Source organism: Caloenas nicobarica, chromosome 2 (assembly GCF_036013445.1).
Source record: "Caloenas nicobarica isolate bCalNic1 chromosome 2, bCalNic1.hap1, whole genome shotgun sequence".
Classification (NCBI taxonomy): Eukaryota; Metazoa; Chordata; class Aves; order Columbiformes; family Columbidae; genus Caloenas; species Caloenas nicobarica.
The window spans coordinates 120,932,175-120,950,556 of record NC_088246.1 but is presented as its reverse complement, the minus strand read 5'-3'; the positions used below and the strand labels follow the sequence as shown (position 1 = coordinate 120,950,556).

At 42.7% G+C, this 18,382-nt stretch overlaps 2 protein-coding genes across 4 annotated transcripts in view; one reads left to right on the top strand and one right to left on the bottom strand.

Moving 5' to 3' along the window:
* The window catches only part of LOC135984890 (ethanolaminephosphotransferase 1-like), a 58,096-nt gene extending 50,834 nt beyond the window's left edge, over positions 1-7,262 (top strand). Inside the window, exons 9-11 of the mRNA XM_065627643.1 lie at positions 2,188-2,368; positions 5,840-6,022; positions 7,178-7,262. Coding sequence (XP_065483715.1) covers positions 2,188-2,368; positions 5,840-6,022; positions 7,178-7,243 — 430 coding nt within the window. The 3' untranslated portion in view covers positions 7,244-7,262. The remainder of the gene's footprint in view (positions 1-2,187; positions 2,369-5,839; positions 6,023-7,177) is intronic.
* Positions 7,263-12,291: 5,029 nt separating this feature from the next.
* Positions 12,292-18,382, bottom strand: part of MAPRE2 (microtubule associated protein RP/EB family member 2) — a 102,969-nt gene continuing 96,878 nt past the window's right edge. For all 3 annotated transcript variants that reach the window (XM_065628889.1, XM_065628888.1, XM_065628890.1), the window contains one exon: positions 12,292-13,995. In XM_065628889.1, coding sequence (XP_065484961.1) covers positions 13,924-13,995 — 72 coding nt within the window. In that variant the 3' untranslated portion in view covers positions 12,292-13,923. The remainder of the gene's footprint in view (positions 13,996-18,382) is intronic.

Below are 18,382 nucleotides of genomic sequence, written 5' to 3'. Positions count from 1 at the left end.
TTCTACCTGTGCTAGGTAAAATTCTGTAGCTGCTCATCCTACCCTCCATGAAGGACTTTATTGTCTTCCTGATCCTCCTGTGAAACCCTCCTCTGCATGAAGCCTGCAGATAATTACCATCAGATACTGGCTAGGCAGGTGGCAGGCTGTGATTACATCTCAGAGTTGGCTTTTACACACGGTTAGTTTATACTCCGATGGCCTATTTTTATTAATGCTGCCCGCCTTCCTCCAGTATTTGCTAGCTCGTTTCACTCATCTGTCACATCAGGTCTCTCAGATCCTCCTGGAGGAGGGGCTGTCATTCCCTGTCTTCAGGAATTAATGGAAATCAATATTAACATTTAAATTTTGGAGAGACTATGAGACAATAACACATTGCTCCTACACAGCCTTTTCCTTGTCACAGTACTCAGTGTAGTTCATCACAGAATCACAGAATGGTTGGGGTTGGAAGGGACCTCTGGAGATCATCTAGTCCAACCCACATGCTAAAGCAGGTTCACCCAGAGCAGATCACACAGGAATGTGTCCAGGTGGGTTTTGAATGTCTCCAGAGAAGGAGACTCCACAGCCTCTCTGAGCAGCCTCAAAGTGCTCTGGCACCCTCAAAGTAAAGAAGTTTCTCCTTATGCTTAGATGTAACCTCCTGTGCTTCAGTCTGTGCCTGTTGCTCCTCATCCTATCGTTGGGCACCACTGGAAAGAGTCTGGTCCCATCCTCTTGACACCCACCCTTGAGATACTTATAAGCATTTATAAGCATGAATAGCCCTGAGCTTGGGGCAGGCAGAGTGTAGAGTGAGGAGATGTGGGACCGGAAAGGCTGAGGACACACAGAAAGGCTGGACTTTGGGGCAGGGTGCTGGGAGCAGCACTGGGAAGGAGCTGGGGACCAGGGGTGCAAGGGACTCTGGTTCGGGGAAGACTGGGAGAAGGAGGACAGCACCTTGGCTGTGTCAGTCCCTGGCAGTAGCAGCATTTACCCTGACGAACATTTAGTTTTTGCTTGCTTTCCTCTTGTGTCAGGACTTTTGTTTAGTGTTTTTAGTTTCAAGTCATCATTCGACACAGTTTCTCTCAAGCCTTCCAGTGGGTTTATTGTTCCTCTGAATGGAAGAGCACAGTAATTTTAAACATCCAGTCAGATTTGCTTGAAAGATGCACTCACCATCTATTTGGTGATGAGGAACCTGAGTTTTCCAATCATCTCCTCTCTTTCTTCATCCTGCTGCCTGCTCTCGGTTATTATTTTATCAGAAGAATATTCTTTTTTTGGAATGAGAAATACATTTACTGGATTTTTGTCTGGCTTTTTCTATAAATACCAGTGTTCAGAGATTTTAAAGAGGACATTTCCCAGTATACTTCAAACACAGAATTGCTCTTCTGAACTTTGATATGAAGAAATGGTTTAATGGTAGTGAACCTTAGTAAATTAAACCTCCTACTGCTTTTATAACCTCTCAATGAGTTTTGCCTGAGTGAGAAAGATGCAAGATAGACGCAAAGGCTGTTGATCTTACGTTACCTTTTTCCTAGCTGACAGAAAATAGTAATTTACTACCCTTGATGGTACCACCTTTAAGAGACAGCTTAAAATACACAAGAAAAGACATCATTAATTTTCCTGTAAGCTAATTAGCCAACAAAGCCTCCCCTTTGGGCTGTACTTAGGCAATGGCGCAGGGTTGTCTAGCAGCATCACCACTAGACCTAAACAACAGCAACCCCTGCCAGCCGCGTGCTTGACTGTGTTGCCACTGAAAACATGGGGCATGTTGGCTGAAGCATTTCATGCCTCGTGTCAGAAGTTTCATCCTCTAAAATATATATATTTTGAATTCACAGCAAGCCTAGATGCTGGCTGTGCCTTCGGATGGCAACTACAACAGGGTATTGCGGCTCACTTTGTGTAAGCTTAGCGGTCCATTGCCAGGCACTGATGAGCGGGTAAAGCTGACCAGAAGCTATGCGAATAAACCAATATAATTTTACCCGCAAAATAATTGTTACTTGGGTATCCTATGATTTCTCATAAACTGTCTGGGTATCTAGCACATTTGCACAGGTAGCTGTGCTGCAAGATGAATTCTTGGGCTGAGTTTAGGCTAGAGTTTGTAGTTACTGTGCAGAAATAAAATGGATACATTTTCTTACTCCATAAAATCATTGTATTTATTTGCAGAGCACATTTAAAGAAAACACTGAAGAATGATTCTTTGTATGAAGTACTCCTACCTCTTGTGTCACCCCTGTTGCTGTTCGTTCTTCTTACAGTCTGGGTGGTTTTCTCTCCAAGCAACATATTAGAAAAACAACCAAGATTGTTTTTATGGATGGTTGGGGTTACTTTCTCAAATGTTATTGTAAGTATGTTTGTGGTGGTGGTAGTATTTAGAGATGGCTTTCTATTTTTACTTGAATAAGCAGAAGGGAACAGAAACTGTAGTTAAAAGCAGAATCACGCTGCTGTTGTACCTCTGTGTTACCCTCTCGTATGAAAATACACCACAGCAGTCGTCTGGACTATGGACACTTACAGTACTGCAATATCTACTCTACCACAACATAACTTTTTTATGAGGGCTCTTTTTTTCCAGAGTTTTGTGAACAGCCCCAGGGAGTCCTTACTTCCAAGAACAGAACAGATATTCCCCAACACAGCCAAAACTGAGGACTTGTCTAAAGTAAAAGAAAGCTGAACACCAGCACTGATTTACCAGCAGGAGTAGCAGGGTTGTAGCCTTGCCTTGCTGTTGTGCCCATTAGTGTGGTAGATGCATTCCTGTATCCTACAGCTCAGCTGATCCCACATTTTCCCTTCACTGTTCAGAACAAGGATGTAGCACTGACAGCATTTTTAGGAAAAGGCGTGAAGAGATGCAGGGGCCTTGCCATGGCTCACTTCTCACAGATTAGTTTTTCCTATCGAGTTTTTCCTAAAGAGGAAGTCTTGAAGTGCCTTGCATTATGAGAGAGATCTTTGAAAATGTGTGATTTTAAAAGAGAAGGAGTAACCCTGCTAGAAATTTGTATTCAGGAGCAGAAAAGAAATTGTATAAATGTACGTTTCTGAGGGGCACAAATCAAGCAGTTCCATTTTAAGGACTTAGAGAAGTTAGGTTATTTTCAGATGTATAAGGTTTATTGTATCAATTTTTCATTATCTAATGTACCCCTTTTTCTTAAGAGAATAGTGTAGATTGCTAAACGAGAAATAAAACTATTTCATACCAGTGGGGAAAAGTGCTTTCAGAGTTTGGCAAACGGCGGGTTCTGCATATACATCTTAATCAACTGAGAACAATTGTGGCAGGATGCTTGGTAGACTGCAGTTTATTAGACACTGAGTGCAATGCATATTCTTCAGGCCTTGGTTTTGATTTTACCAAAATATTTACTGCAGTGTTAGAAGTTCGTGTGAATTAAAAATGTATGCATGCTAGTGGAAATTATTAACATTTTAAAAGCAAGCATTAAATATGTATGGGTGTTAGTTGGAATTTATAACATTTTAGAAGTGAAAAACAAGCCTGTATTTCCCTTCGCCTCCTGTGGTCCCTTATATACACGTGATTCCTCCAGCATCAGAGTAAGGCTTGTCATGGCAATGCTTTTCTTCTCCATGGTAGACAGATACACTGGGTTTCCATTATTTGTTCTGTAGACCACAAACAGCAGCCCATATTTCTCTGCATCCCCAGCATCTTGAACTTCTCGTGTCTTCGACAACGTATTTAGTTGCCCAGGAGATCCCTCGGGCTAAATGCCTGGTCTCAGGCCTGGCCTCAGAGCTGTGCAATGGCCAGGACAAGTAGGGAAGGTGACGGCCTCCTGGGAGCAGCAAAAAAGCCTTAAAAAAGGAAAGCTGCTTACCTGTGAGAGGACTTCTTTCCCCAGTCCCCATGGCCGGCAGTAGGACCGCCTATGGGTTCACCAGCCCTCTTGCCGAGAAGCCCAGACCTTGCCTTGAGATTCGCTCGTGAGGCAACTCTCAGAAATATCCAGATCTGAGCAAATCATCATGGAGCACAACTGTCACAGCTCCCACTTAGGAAGCCCTCAGAGGTACACGTTTGAATCCAGGAGGAGAGGGCAGAGTGGGTAAGTCCGGTGGAGGGGACCTTCAGCCATCACCATGGCAGGAGCACAGTGGCCGATGTGGTGGCTGGCTGCCCAGCAGGGGCACCTCAGACCCAGGAGATGCTTCATGAGGAACCTCCCAGGGGAAATGGTAAGAGAGAAGATGCTAACGACCTACCCAGCGGTACAAACCACAGCTGCTAGAGGTTTAAATTCAGGAGGACCAGGTGCAAGGTGTGAGCAAGGAGGATGGAAAAGCACAGGGCATTGTCCCACGGCCTTAACTTTCCAGCCTGGTTCTCCAGGCTCCAGCGCTTCGATCTCTTAATGCTGTTTTTTGCCTCACTTGTAGTGTGAGTCAGGGCTTCATGACCAGGGGGGATAAGGACTTAAGGGAGGCGAGCAGAACACAGTCCATTTTGCAGTCCTTTGATACACCGAAGGTGAATTGCTACAAATATTAATAAGTGATCCTCATGAAAAATCAAGTACTGTACTTAGTGTGATGTAATAATGGTTTAAAACAATGTGAAATCCAGCCTCTGGACAAGAGCAATTATTCAGCCAGAAAAATTAAAGCATATAGATTGCTTTAGCAATTTCTGATACCCTCTGGAATAATTCCCAAAGGAATTATAAAACTAGTGTTATTCAAAAAATTAATAATCAATATTGATAATGCATTGTAAGAAAAAATATTTACATTAGGTACAAATGCTTACTTCTGGCATTATTGAAAGTTAATTATTTTTTCCTGGTTTATTTTTGTATTCTTCAGCTTCTACAGCACAGACATTAAGGCCAGTATTTTTTCCCTGTGGTCAGACTCCTACTGCTGCTGTCATAAGATTTCAGGCACTGCACAGGGAATGAATTTTTCATTCTTCTACTGTTTCCAGGATTTATAAAATCTATTTTAAACCACATTTAAATTTTGATAGAAACTTAAATAAAAAATATTTCAGCTGTGCCTAAATTCCTTTTTAAAAAAAAATAGAATAGTGTATATGAGACACATTTCTTCATTTCTTAAGGAGTCTAAACCAGGTAAAACACTTAGGTGCACTTAACTAGTTTTAAAAATCTGAACTTAATCCATTTCAAGAATTCAATAAAATTAATTGCTTTCAGTTAAACCATGGACCATCTATTCATTTCTTCTGCCATTCTGAGCGGGATCCCTTTCCCTGGGCCTCTGACTAGATCTCCAGGGAGCCCATGGCCATAATCGAGCCAAGAAAATGGTGTTTTAGTACATAAAGGAGTGCTAAAAAAGAAAAACAGGATTTAGAAGTGGTATATATTACTTTCTCTCCCTTCTGTGCAGTGAAATAGAATATATTTGTCATACCATGTGATTAAGATACCAGTACGCTCTCCCAGTGATTAAGTGGTGGCACATTTGATTAGAGATCACAACTTCATGAGCCGGTGTGAAAGCCTGAGGTGTCAAACAACCCCCCCCGGCTTTTGCGAAGATGTGCTTCGGCTCGTAAAGCAGAATGTGTCAAAACACTGTCTCCAGAAAAGGAACGTGTATTTTAAATTACTTGTAATAAAGCCCTTTAAGGCTCACAGACAATGAGGCACAAAGGTGTACCTACAGCAGTCTTCTCACCAGAAACAAGCCCCATTTTGAGCCCTAGCCTTGCCTTCCCCTCGTCAAAAGCCACCTGCAGAGAGCATGGCTGTCCTTTCGCCCAGACGCCCGGGCTGACCCGGCGCTTCTCACCTGGCGCCTTTTGCTCCCACAGTGCAAGGTGATCATCTGCCAGATGAGCAGCACCCGGCCGGAGCTTCTGCACTGGTTCCTCTTCCCGCTGGCGCTGGTGGTCTACGCGGCCCTCTCGGGGCTGCTGGGCTGGGCGGAAGAAGCGGCGTTGGCCACGTTCACGGCCCTGCTCACGGCGGCCCACCTGCACTACGGGGTCTGCGTGGTGAGTGGGACCCCCCGAAGCAGCCGCGGGAGAGCGGGAGATGAATGAGGTCAACACTGTCCAGCTGGGGCAGTGTCCACGAATCTGAGTGTGCACTTATATTTTGTTGGTTTTTTCCTATGTATTGTTGTTTTTAGTCTAAAGTTAAAAAAAAAAAAAGAGTTTACTGCAGACCGTGCCTTTTTTGCACGTGCAGCAACATCAGTGGCTTGGATTATTCCAATGTAGCCGACTGGTATTGGCTTTAAACCCACCACAATCTGAATGTGTATGGACTGTTCTTATCTAGCAGTCAAACCAAATGGCATGAATCCTCCCACTCCTTGTCCCTTTCTTCTTCCTGAGGTTATTTGACTGAAAAAATAGGAAGGTAAAATGCAAAGTGACATGAATAGAATTAATAAAATAACGTTAATGTTGCTTTGAATCTGCATGCAAAATATCTGTCCCAGTTTCTAATATTTTCTTGGCCTTCTGTTAACATATCTCAAGCTGGAGACATGAATAGCCTTCCAGTTCATTCAATCTTACCAGTGCATTTTTGTGTCTCCTAGGTATCAGTTTTGTCATTTATTGCCATCTGAATTAGTTCTTAAATTCCTTTTTCCCCAGTTAATGCCCTCTTTTCTAAAGAGCATTGCCAAATAATCCTAAGGAAAGCGTCTTAATGGGGGTTTGCTTTCAGAGAAAACAACTCGCATGGTGAATATCTCTTTTCACAAGGAGCTGGTCAGCGTTCTTTTATTTAAGATATACCATTGGGATATAAGGATCTTCCTTCCCACCTTTGAAAGAGGCTTTTTGCCAGCAGACATTGGCATAGTAGTAGATTTACCCCAGCACCCATATGGGCCAGTCAGTGGAGGTCAGAATGGAAACACCTGGTCAAAATTGACTATTGACTGAAGGGGCCCAGCTCCACCACAGTTTGTATCATCTGTGAATCTGGTCTGGAGTGACTTCCCATCAGTGTGCTGCAAGAGGAAGGTACAGACCACAGCTCTCTTGCTTGAATGAGAGAGGTCCCCACCTACTCGTAGGTCCCAAAGTACATGAGGACTGTGGTTGGGTTGTCCCTCACGACTGGGAGAAGAGAGACGGTGAATTGTGAAGCACGTACAAAACTATTTGCTAATCTCCGTGATTTCTCTTTAGGGGATGCAGCTGAGTGAGCACTTGAACATTTACATCTTTTCCCTGAAGAAACGTGTCCAAGAGTGAACACCTGCACTATGATCAGACTGTAACACTTGATGTGGAGATTCTTCTGATGTGATAAGTAGTTGGAATTTATCTGATTAAAATAACCAAAGAATAGAACAGTCCAGATATCCAAGCCACTGCAACAATGATACAGCAAGATGCTTCATCTCAGAGGAAGATTCCCGTCCAGCAGAGAAGTGTTTACCAAGTTGTTCTGCTGCTAATATTTATTCTCTTCACTAATGCCATGTTACTACTCCCTCTGAAGCTTTTGTCTTCCTCCTCCTCACCACTGTGTCCAAAGTCCTGGGTAAACCCATGCCAGGTTACAGGTGCTCCTTGATGTTTTATGACCAGCACCGCTTTTGCCCAGCCCGGTCACCAGTGGGACCCTGGCAGTGCAAACCCTCCCTGTACGTCCTTCCCACTCCCACGTCGGTGCCTGCTTCTTTTTCCATATTTATTTTCCTCGTGACTCATTTCTTCCATACAGCCTCCTGAAAGGCTTAGGCACATTGAGGCTTTTCCTCAGCTCAAATGAATGTGTGAAAAAAAGGAGAATGAGCTCAGAAAGCTTTAGGTACAGTAAAGTGGTTTTGAAACCTATGATTCTCTTCCCCCAGCATTAAGATGAGTCTCAGGTGACTTGTATCTGTCACAAATGCAGGCTCCATACAGCAGCAGCTGGTCTTTATACTTATTTTCTAGGCAGTAACAAGTGCATTGTTGATATTTTGGTAGCAACAAGCAACATACCCTACAAAGGTAACCAGCTGAGAATAAATTTGGCCAGCAAACCTTTGAAGATTGTCATGTTTCACTGCAAAACTGGTTAGTCAAACCTCACCTATGAGTATGAAATGCTAAGCAAATAATTATATATCTGTGTGCTTGAAACAAATTCTTGTGGTTTTAGATAATGACAAAGAAGAATAATTGAGACAAGAAAAGCTTTTTTTTTTTAGACATTACATGTTTGCATGCAGATGTATATCGCTCACTTCCTCTATAATATATGTAGGTTTTCTGCATGCCTTGGAGGAAGGAGGAAGAATTCGGGTTTGATCTCTTTTCATGTGCTGCCCTAGCCAGAGGGACTTTGTGGCCTTGAAGCACTAATGAAACAATCTGTCCACGTTCCCCAGGGTAAGCTTTATATTACATTTCTTGCACAGAGGGATGCGACTGACTGACTGGCATGTTTATTAACTAGTTAACTATCTCGCTTGCCAGAAGCAGGGCAGAAGTGTAGTTTTTGAACCTGCTGAGCCTTTAGTTCACCTTTTTTTCCTTAGACTCTTCCTCTGGCTTTATCACTGGCCTGATCATTTTTTCCCCAGTTAACATACCCTTACATCAGTAGCTCCTATTAACATTTTCAGCTGAGTACCAACTAGTCATATCTTCACGAACAGCTTCAATTTAATGCTAAAAAAGGCAGTTTCTGTGTTCGAAGGGCAATGGCAAATTTGAGGTAGGCATGCACTCAGCAATCTCACTGTTTGATGAAGTTACATACTACATCGGATATCAGATACACCGCCACAAAAGTCTCACCTATTTCAACAGTTTATACTTAACCCATTCATTAAAAGTCCTGACAAAAAGAGAATTAAAATAAAATAAAACCCCAAAATACCTCTGGATTGAATGTGGTTGTTCTGGAGGAACTCCGTGGACAGGCTTCCTTTTTCCCTCTGTCTTGCACTTATTTATGGAACAGTTGGAAATAAGGGTCACAGAAGCAGCACAATTTGATGCGCTGTAATGGAGTATTTTGCAATATTTCATTTAAAGAAATTATAAAACTTGAACTGCCATAACCTGCCTGCACTTGTACCTTCCTAAAGAGAAATACAGTATCACTTTTAAAAGAAACTAAGCTCTAGCCAGCTTTTCAACATCCTATATGAAGACATGGCGAATAACTTCCTTTTTCCTTTTTAAAGCAATCTGTCACTACAATCTCTATAAAAACAAGTATAAAAACAGATCATGTATTGCACAGTGTATACATTGAATTGTTAGCCATCCTGGATGGTAAGTGGTTCAATGAATGGGAATAAAAATGCTTTGTTCATAGGGTGGTATGATCACAGATTTATTTGTGAAGTCAGATAGTGGTATGAAAATGTCTAACAACTTTTTTTTTTTGGTCACAACACTGTTGCAGAAAGTTTTCAACTACTTGAACTAGAAAATATATTACGTCTTTTTTTTATGCTGTTGAGCATTTGCTCAATGACATGCCCAAAGACACGTCTCCTCCCTAGTCATACAAAAAGCAAAGAGCACCTTTCTTATGATGACAGACTGAGGGAACTGGGTCTGCTCAGCGTGGAGAAGGCTGAGAGGAGATCTCATCAATGTTTATAAATATCTCAAGGGTGGGTGTCAAGAGGATGGGACCAGACTCTTTCCAGTGGTGCCCAGCGACAGGATATAGGGCGATGGGCACAGACTGAAGCACAGGAGGTTCCATTTGAATATGGGGAAAAACTACTTTACCTTGAGGGTAGCCAGAGCACTGGAATAGGCTGCCCAGAGAGGCTGTGGAGTCTCCTCCTCTGGAGACATTCAAACCCCGCCTGGACACATTCCTGTGTGATCTGCTCTGGGTGAACCTGCGTTAGTAGGTGGGTTGGACTGGATGATCTCCAGAGGTCCCTTCCAACCCTAACATAACCATTCTGTAAACTAGCACTGCTCTTTCAGGTTTGAGTGCCTGGGCTGGAAATGGGCTTTTCTAGTCCTGGCTTCATCCTCCCAGCTCTACAAAAAGCCTGCCCTAAGCAGGGCTGGGCAGTGGCTCAGCCCCAGGGCTCCCTGGGGCAGCGGGGCAACTCAGGCTGACTTCTCCATGGTGGCACACAAACAGGTACCTTCAGCCCCTGGCAGAAAGAGGTCCAGATCCAAGACTCAAAGCCCTGGAGAATTAGCAGCAACTCCTTACTGCAGCAACATTGCTCATGCTGCAAAAGATCAGAACTGTGAGAATTACAAGGACATTTCTCCCTTTTCTTCCAAAAGACAAATACTTTAATGTAAAATCATAGAATGGCTTGGGTTGGAAGGGACCTTCAAAGGCCATCTAGTCCAATCCCCTGCAATGAGCAGAGACATCTTCAACTAGATCAGGTGGCTCAGAGCCCCGTCCAGCCTGTCCTGGAATGTCTCCAGGGATGGGGCATCTCCCACCTCTCTGGGCAACCTGGGCCAGTGTTTCACCACCCTCATTGTGAAAAAGTTCTTCCTCATGTCTAGCCTTCTAGTTTAAAACCATCACCCCTGGCCCTGTTGCAACAGGCCCTGCTGAAAAGTCTGTTCCCATCTTTCTTACAGGCCCCTTTTAAGTACTGAAAGGCCATGATAAGGTCTCCTTGGAGAATGTCGGTGGCCTTTAGGTATTGCACTGAAGATTCAACCCTGAATACTTGGCCATTGCAGGAACAGTCCACTGGGAGCTTCCCTGCCCTTGCCACAGTACTCTCTTCACCTTCTGGCTGCCACAAGTTTTGCTTTTGCTGTATCAAGACTGAGATACAACAAGAGATTTAGTACTCTGAAATAGGAAAGCATTTACCATAAAGAAGAATGTTCTGGTTTTATACACATACATACATGCATTTTCTTTTTTGAGTTGTAGAAGGTGGTGCCATTGCTGAGCTCTTGGGGAAACAGATACTACCTATGCACACAGAATAAGTGAACCTTTTTTTTTTTTAAAGTAGCTGCCTCTTTCTTCCTGCTCCCATATGCAGTCACTAATGAAACAAAAATATGTATTTAAACCAGGAAAGTATTATTTTAGAATATTTTGAATAGTCTCTAGAGCTAGACAGATTTTAACATTTTTTTTATTAAATATGTAAAAAGATAAACGCAAGTTATTCACATATTCAGACAAAAATCTACTCTACCATGCGACAATTTGTGGATAATGTAAAAGGACTGATACATCTGAATAAGACTTTTTGTATCTATTATGTCATTACTTATCTATTTATAATTAACAATACATATGTTTACATTCCTTTCAGTTTACATTTAATATATAACCGAAGCTTTATGGTGTGCTATTTAGTAAAAGTAATTACAAATGCATATTAAAACCATAATGGGTTACTCACGGGGGGGGTGAGAAGGACAACTCTTTCTCCTTTCAGAGCATCACTCTCCCTTCAGCACAGCCAAATTTCTAGTGCCCAAGAGGTACCTGAGTGCCCCAGCTCCTTGCATCCATCACTTCCCCCTTGATACAAGTGGTGAGAGGGCTGTGGTCCTCAGACCAGAAATAGGATAGAAGGAATTTTCAGGAAATTAAGTTCAGCTCTTTTAAATATATATTTTTTTTCAATATGTGCTTCGAAGACAGAAGAGAGAGGCACAACAGCCTGGCTATGAACCCTCTGGGGAGCTCTGCGACCCAGCCATTTGCACCTTTAGAAAAACATTTTCTCTTCAAGTGCTCTCCATGCATCCACAGAAGGAGGAACTGCAGTAAGCAGAGACTGGTGCTGAATAAATTAAGTTTGTAGCCTGATCCCAAACTCCTTGCCCCATCAGAAATCCCATGCAGGTTAAACGACATTCTGGAGACTGGAAAAAATTAGTAACTGCTCTTCAGTTCCACAGTATTATGAAGAACTACCGTTTATTACAATGACAATTGTAATAAGTACATATGTTCTAATAAACACAAATACAATGAAAATGACAATTCCCCCATTTGTGGCGATTCTCAGAAATACTCATTTTGGGATATACACATTTTTATAAATCAGACCTTATTTATAACCAATTGAAACAGGAAACCGCTGGCCTGCAGGCTGCAGCACTTGTACTTCATCATCAGGTGAGAAGTGAGGTCAATGCTGGGGGCAGGGATGGAAAAGCTGCAGCCACAGGGTCCAGAAACTCTTCTGCTGAGCAGGGGGAGTGATCAAGGAACCGGAAATACCTGTTCTAATGCTTAACAGTATTTTATGTATTGTCTGTGGTGCAACAAAACAGCAGGGATCTCACATTTAACTAAGAGCCACTTAGCTGCAAAAGATTGATTAGGAACAGAAAACTGCATATGTGTGTGTGTGTGTGTGTGTGTGCTGAGGGGCTAATTAATTGACAACCTTTCCATGGACGCATAAGCTGAGAACTTATGCTTTAGGAGCCCATGACAGTCTAAGATGATTTAGCTGTTCAATAGGCTTTTGAGCTTTGCAGGGACTGTCGGTTGAGATGGGACTTGCACGTACCTGCTAAATCAACATAACAATCCAGAATTAAGAAAATCAAGTGAGAGACCAAGAATACCAAGCATTAAATATTCAGAGAGACTACAATGCACAGTTTTACGAGAAAAATAAGGAATGCTTTACACACTTCAAGATACCTCTGTTTATAAAATACCATCATTTAGAACAGGGCGATGGGACCGTGCTGGAAGGGAACGCTCTCACTGCAGACAGCTCCGGGTTCTGCACCGTGCTGGCCTCACCGGAGGAAGGACAGCCAAGCGCAGAACCGTCTCTGTGCCCCTCGGTCACCCGGTCCCCACCCCAGTGTGCGCTCTGTCTCCAGAAGGACTCCTCACTGCCTGTCTGCACTTCGGAAGCAGCCTCAACACCCACCGGGTGGTCATCACCCACTTAAAGGGATTTTGGGGGTTTTCAGGGTTAGCACTGTTGCTGGTTTTTCCCCATGTCTTGCACTAGTGAGGAAATTTTCCATCTTCCATATCTGTATGGCCGGGGCAGTAGAGTGGGGAAGGATGGTGAAAAGCTGGCCTAGTTTGTCCTCTTCTGCAAGGTGGGAAGCCACCAGAGATCATGTCCCGCAGCTACACGCATGTCAAGGAGATTTCTCTCCTCCGTCAGCGCTGAGCTCTGCAGGGGCAGAGCTGCAGCTGGAGCCTGGGACTGGATTCCTCAGGAAGGAAGAAAAGCTGGGAAATGTCTGTTGACTAGTCAGGAAACTGGGAGGGTTTTCAAAAAACTTAAACGGATGTCTGTTCCTCCAGAAATAAGCCAAAAAACATACCATGCAGCTTTCTAACAAGCTTTCTAACACAGGGGTTTAAATCTCTCCTAGTGAAACAGATGCTCTGCCTTCCATTTTGTGAAGGCATGAAAGGAATAAACGGGATTGACACAACCATATTCCTCCACAACACAACTCACTGTTATGGCTTGAGTATGACTTCCACCATATCTCTTTATTCCAATTGTTTGACTGAATTTATGCCCCAAGGCAGATGTACTAAAAATGCGAAAGCACCACAAAGTGAGAGACACAGCTAGTGGTATGGTACTTCTTGCCACACGAAATGCCAATATAAATATGTTAGAACAAGTTACAAGTGTATCATACTTAAGACGAAAAAGAAAAAAAATAAATATATATATATTTTTTAAAGAGCAGAACAAATCTCAAGCAGCCAAGTGGTGAAGTTGCAGTGATGTACAGTAGGTGATGTAGCCCTACAACCTCTTGGGAAGATACACTGAAAGAAGACGTCTGCAAATGCATCTTGGCAAAGTATGGGTACAGAATGCAGTGGTTGGCTGGCACTCACTATGGTACAGAAATGTTAATGGCAGACTGGGAGTGAACTGATTTCAAGTTTGAGGCCACACACGTTCTGTTCTCCAGAAGAAAGTCCTCACACAAAACGAAAATTGTCAGAGACGCTGGGTGAGTCAGTACTCCTCCTGCTGCTGGGGCTGTTCGTGGACTTGCTCTTCACCTTCATGCTCTTCTGTGTGGCCCTCCTGCGGGGAGAAAGACCCCAAAACATCCTTCAGCTGAAAGCATTTCTCACGTCATCTTGCCTTCCCACAGAGCTCGCCATAGCCTAAAGCTCAACTTCTATTTTTCATGCACATAGGTACAAAATGAGTTGTAACCTGAGAAAAGCAGCATCTTGTAACATTACAATAAAATATATTTACTTTGCTTTTAATCAATGCACATGCAGTACCGATACTTCTGCATAAAAAGTGTCAGTTTGCAACACCACTGAATATTAATTGTTTTGGTAAGTGAACATTTTGAATAGCTAGACAGCGAGTTGCTCAACAGTTAGATACGATATCATAGCACTCTGATGTCCTCCCATTTTCAGTTTTTCCAAGGATTTATGAACCTGTCTGCTGTAGTGTCCACTCTAGATTTAGATCACTAAATGGACAAGACACTTGCTATCACCTGCTTTAAAAATTAAACTCAGCCTCCTTTTTGAGGTCAGATATACTACTTTCCCAAAATAATGTACCAATGCTAGACCAGAGTTCAAAGGCTACCAAAACAGTGAGTTTTAGCGGTATCTAGAAAGTATAACCAAAGACATGCAAACACATTCTCTTTGAAAAAACAATTGAGCCCAGTATTCACCAATTTACAGAGCGACTGTTAAAAGCACTAATTACTCATAAACACTTCCTAAAATTTTGCAAACTGTTATTATGCACAGTATTTTCCAGAGCTGTCTCTCTGAATATACATTGCCATTGCGAGAAGAATCCCTGACCGAAAGGAAGGCTGGACCCTCACTGCAGGTGACACCAGCTTCAAACAATTTAGAGACAACAGACCTGGTATGTAACACAGTTGCAAGTTGGCCTGGATGTAACACAGCTCGAAAAGGCTGGCTGACTCTTAGGGCTTTAACTTCTGGATTCCCATTAAGCGCAGCTGCATTTACAGCTTTTCTCTCGAGTGTTTTCCATTTTTCTGGAGCACAGTTCACATCCTGCACATCTCTCTGCCCTGCATTAGTAGTGCTCCGCTGTAGGCAGCTCTCCGAAGGAAAACACTTTTCCAAGAGACCGAGCTGCCATTCAAAACGCAACATCACTGATGCGTAGGTACCTCTGCAGAACTCGCTGGGCTCCAGGCAATTTTTGTTAGAAGCGAGCAGCTTGAACAACAAACTTCAACAAATGGATACTGCCAGCTTTTCAAATTTGAGGCAAAAATTAAAAGGGAGGCTATAATTTGAGTTTTCTCAGAATACTTCAGAGCAGTTTATGCAATAGGAAAATTCCTTTCTGGTAACAAAATATTCATATTTCTAAAGGGCATGAATGGGAGAATAAGGTTCCTAATGTTTGCTGATACATTGGAAATCATCAGCTGTTTACCACATACGGAAACAGGCAAATTCCAATCAAAAGCAAGCTTTATAACACTCAGGTGCTATTTTCATGCAGAAGCCACACATGTCAGTCAGGACAACCGCAGTTTAGCACCTTCTGGCCCTTTGGGGCGAACAATGCCCTTATTACATAGAGTAGGTACACCACATCAAAACAGCTTTTTGCATAATATCTAAAAATCACAACTTCTGTGATGGGCCGCAAGGGTGCAAGACTTGCAGAGAACAGGGGTTTCATGGAGACAAGTTGACAGATGTGAGAACATGACCCTGCCTTAAGGGGTGAGAACGCTGAAGCTTGTTTAGCCCCAGTGAGCTGTATTCCCTTAACCACATCTACCTGACCCTCCTTATGTGTTGAGGTGACCTGCTCTGGAATGCAACCATTCCACAGGCTCTATGTATGCAGCATTTATGGGAGACACCTATTAGAAAGCCCACTCGTGCAGATTTTATAGGTCACGTACATGCTGTCCTCTCATGCATATAATAGGAAAAGCCTCAACCACAGGGAGTGGCTTGGGAACATAATTTCAGCTCTGAAGAAGAGTGGTGGCTCCTCTCTTGTCAGGCTTACCTTTGATGGAAATGGCAAATCTTATGTGACTACCTCAGAACTTGTTTTGAGACTTGGACATGTGCTTCTCAGTATGTACAGCTTGTATAAATACATGAAATGGGAAAGACAAGAGTCACCATGCCCAATTACCTTGGGACTGTGGAATTTCCTTGAATAGCATCCCCTAATAAGGAAAGTAGTACAAGATCTATTTAGAGTATTTATTTCTGGCTTGGATCACACGACCGTGGTCACCTCTGTCTCCTACAATGAGAGGTGCTATCTTTTGACCCCCTTTGATCCACCTGCATCAAACTATTCAGGTGTGCTTGTAGACTGAAAAGCTAGACTTTAAGAAAACCACCTGCCGGGGGGCTCCAAAAGCAGCAGCAGATGTGGTAGCTGCTAGAGCAGAAAGATACAAACCCAACTGCAATTTGAGCAATTGCTTTGGAAACTTGAGCTGAGCAACTGACAGATCAAACAGCAGCAAAGCACCGAGCCTCTGCATGAACTCGACCAGAACAGCCTAGGTAGGAAAGCAAGAGCTTTCCCTACAGCTTTGCTTTGTGCCAAGACCTACGTGGCTCCAGGTTTCATAACTCGACACAAAGCCTTTTCTGGTTGATCATTCTGAAGCTCTCCTACCATAAGACCATATGACCAAATGCTTTACATACTCTTGAGGTCTCATTGCTGTCTACAGCAGTCATAGCATCAGCACCAGAGGCCACTTCTCCCCACCTCCCAAACGTATCCTTTTTTAACACCGTTCTCTGTCAACTTTGATGTTTTTGATTGAAGAAGTAGGATTACAAATAAGCAATTTGTGATTAAAAATTACAAAGGATTACAGACTGATCAGCCAAATGTTAAAGGCACTAGCAGGTGTAACATCCCTCTTGCATAAGCAGAGACATAATGATGAGATTTACATCAGAAGCATAACAGGGGAGAGAAAAGGGAGCCTCTAAAAACATGGAACCCAAATGGATTGATATTTGTGCTGTAAAACTTAAACTCAAAAACCAAGTCAAAATAAATAATAATAATAATAATTTTGAAATCAGTCTTAAAAATTTAGTCTTTTTTGAATTAATCAAAACAGAAGCTTATGAAGTGACATGGTTAAAACTACACTATGACTTGGAATTCTGAAAAAATAATTAACACCCCCCATGACATGAACCTGACAAAAATATCTTCAATGCAATACTACAATAATCAAATGCTTTTCATGGGGACTGAGCTCCATACTTGCATTCTGAATCGTTCTACACAGAATTCACCTGACAGCCTACAATGTTCATGGGGGACCTGTGAGCTACTGGGAGATGTGATGACAAAGTGCTGTCCAGATTTTTTTGTTTGTTTCTTTTCTTTTGGGAGGATTTAATTAAGCGTAACAGAAAATTAAGTATAAATGGAAACTTGTCCCTTCTGAATAAGAACAGTTGGTATGAAAAATAGGACATGATCTCTATGCCATGTTGAATACAGTAGATGCTTGTCAAATTACAGCTAGGAAGAGTTTGAGATTGCTGTCTCAAAGTCATTGGAAGTATGAACTGAAAAGAAATTTCAGTCATGACATTGAAGCGCAAGGCTTGGTCAGGGGTTACTTTTGCAGCTTGTGTGAGCTGCATTACTACATATCCTCTTCCTGAAGAAAAGCCTCACGGCCACAATATCATCCTGAAATTTTTCCCCTCTTTATCTCTGTATGCTTGAGACACTCTGAAACAGAAATTTAAAAAAAAATCTAAGCTGGATTTACCCTGAACTCATTAGCAAGAAACTAGGAATGCTGGTGTTGCGCCTGTGATTTGGGAATTGGGACTATTTCCCATCTGAGGATTGGGAAAGCCAAACTGCTGTTACCAAGAGATTAACCTGCAAAATGCTGCAAGGTATCGCATTGAACTTCGGACAAGTCCATTATAGAGAGAAAAAACAGAAGTGAAGGGCAAAGCAGGGCAATGAGACAGCAAAGTCTGAAAACCAAAAGTAGGCAGGATCTGCATCAGCAAGGGAACCACAGTCTGGTTTAGTGCTAAAGCACTGGGGTCTTTCCTCAGCAAATTGAAGTCCATCTGCCAGGCTGAGAAGGAAATGTGCCCCAGAAGATGAGGAGATCAAGTCTCCCACTAAGAGGTACAAAAAAAAAATATGTGTGGGGAATGGCCTATGTATTCTTTCCTAGGGAAGCAGGACTCTCCTGCTGAAGTGACATCCCTGGCCTCCAACTGCAAACACGTTTTAGATCAAGGCACGCTTGTCATATGTAGCTCATGAGCAGGCACGGATGATGCTTTCAACAGAGAGAGGCTTGGAGGGAGGAAGCAGATAAAACACTGGGATGTGGGCTGAAGTAGAACATTTTGTAATGTGTTCTGCCAGCAAGGAAAACTGCAGGAAGAAAAGCAACACATTCCTTGGCGGG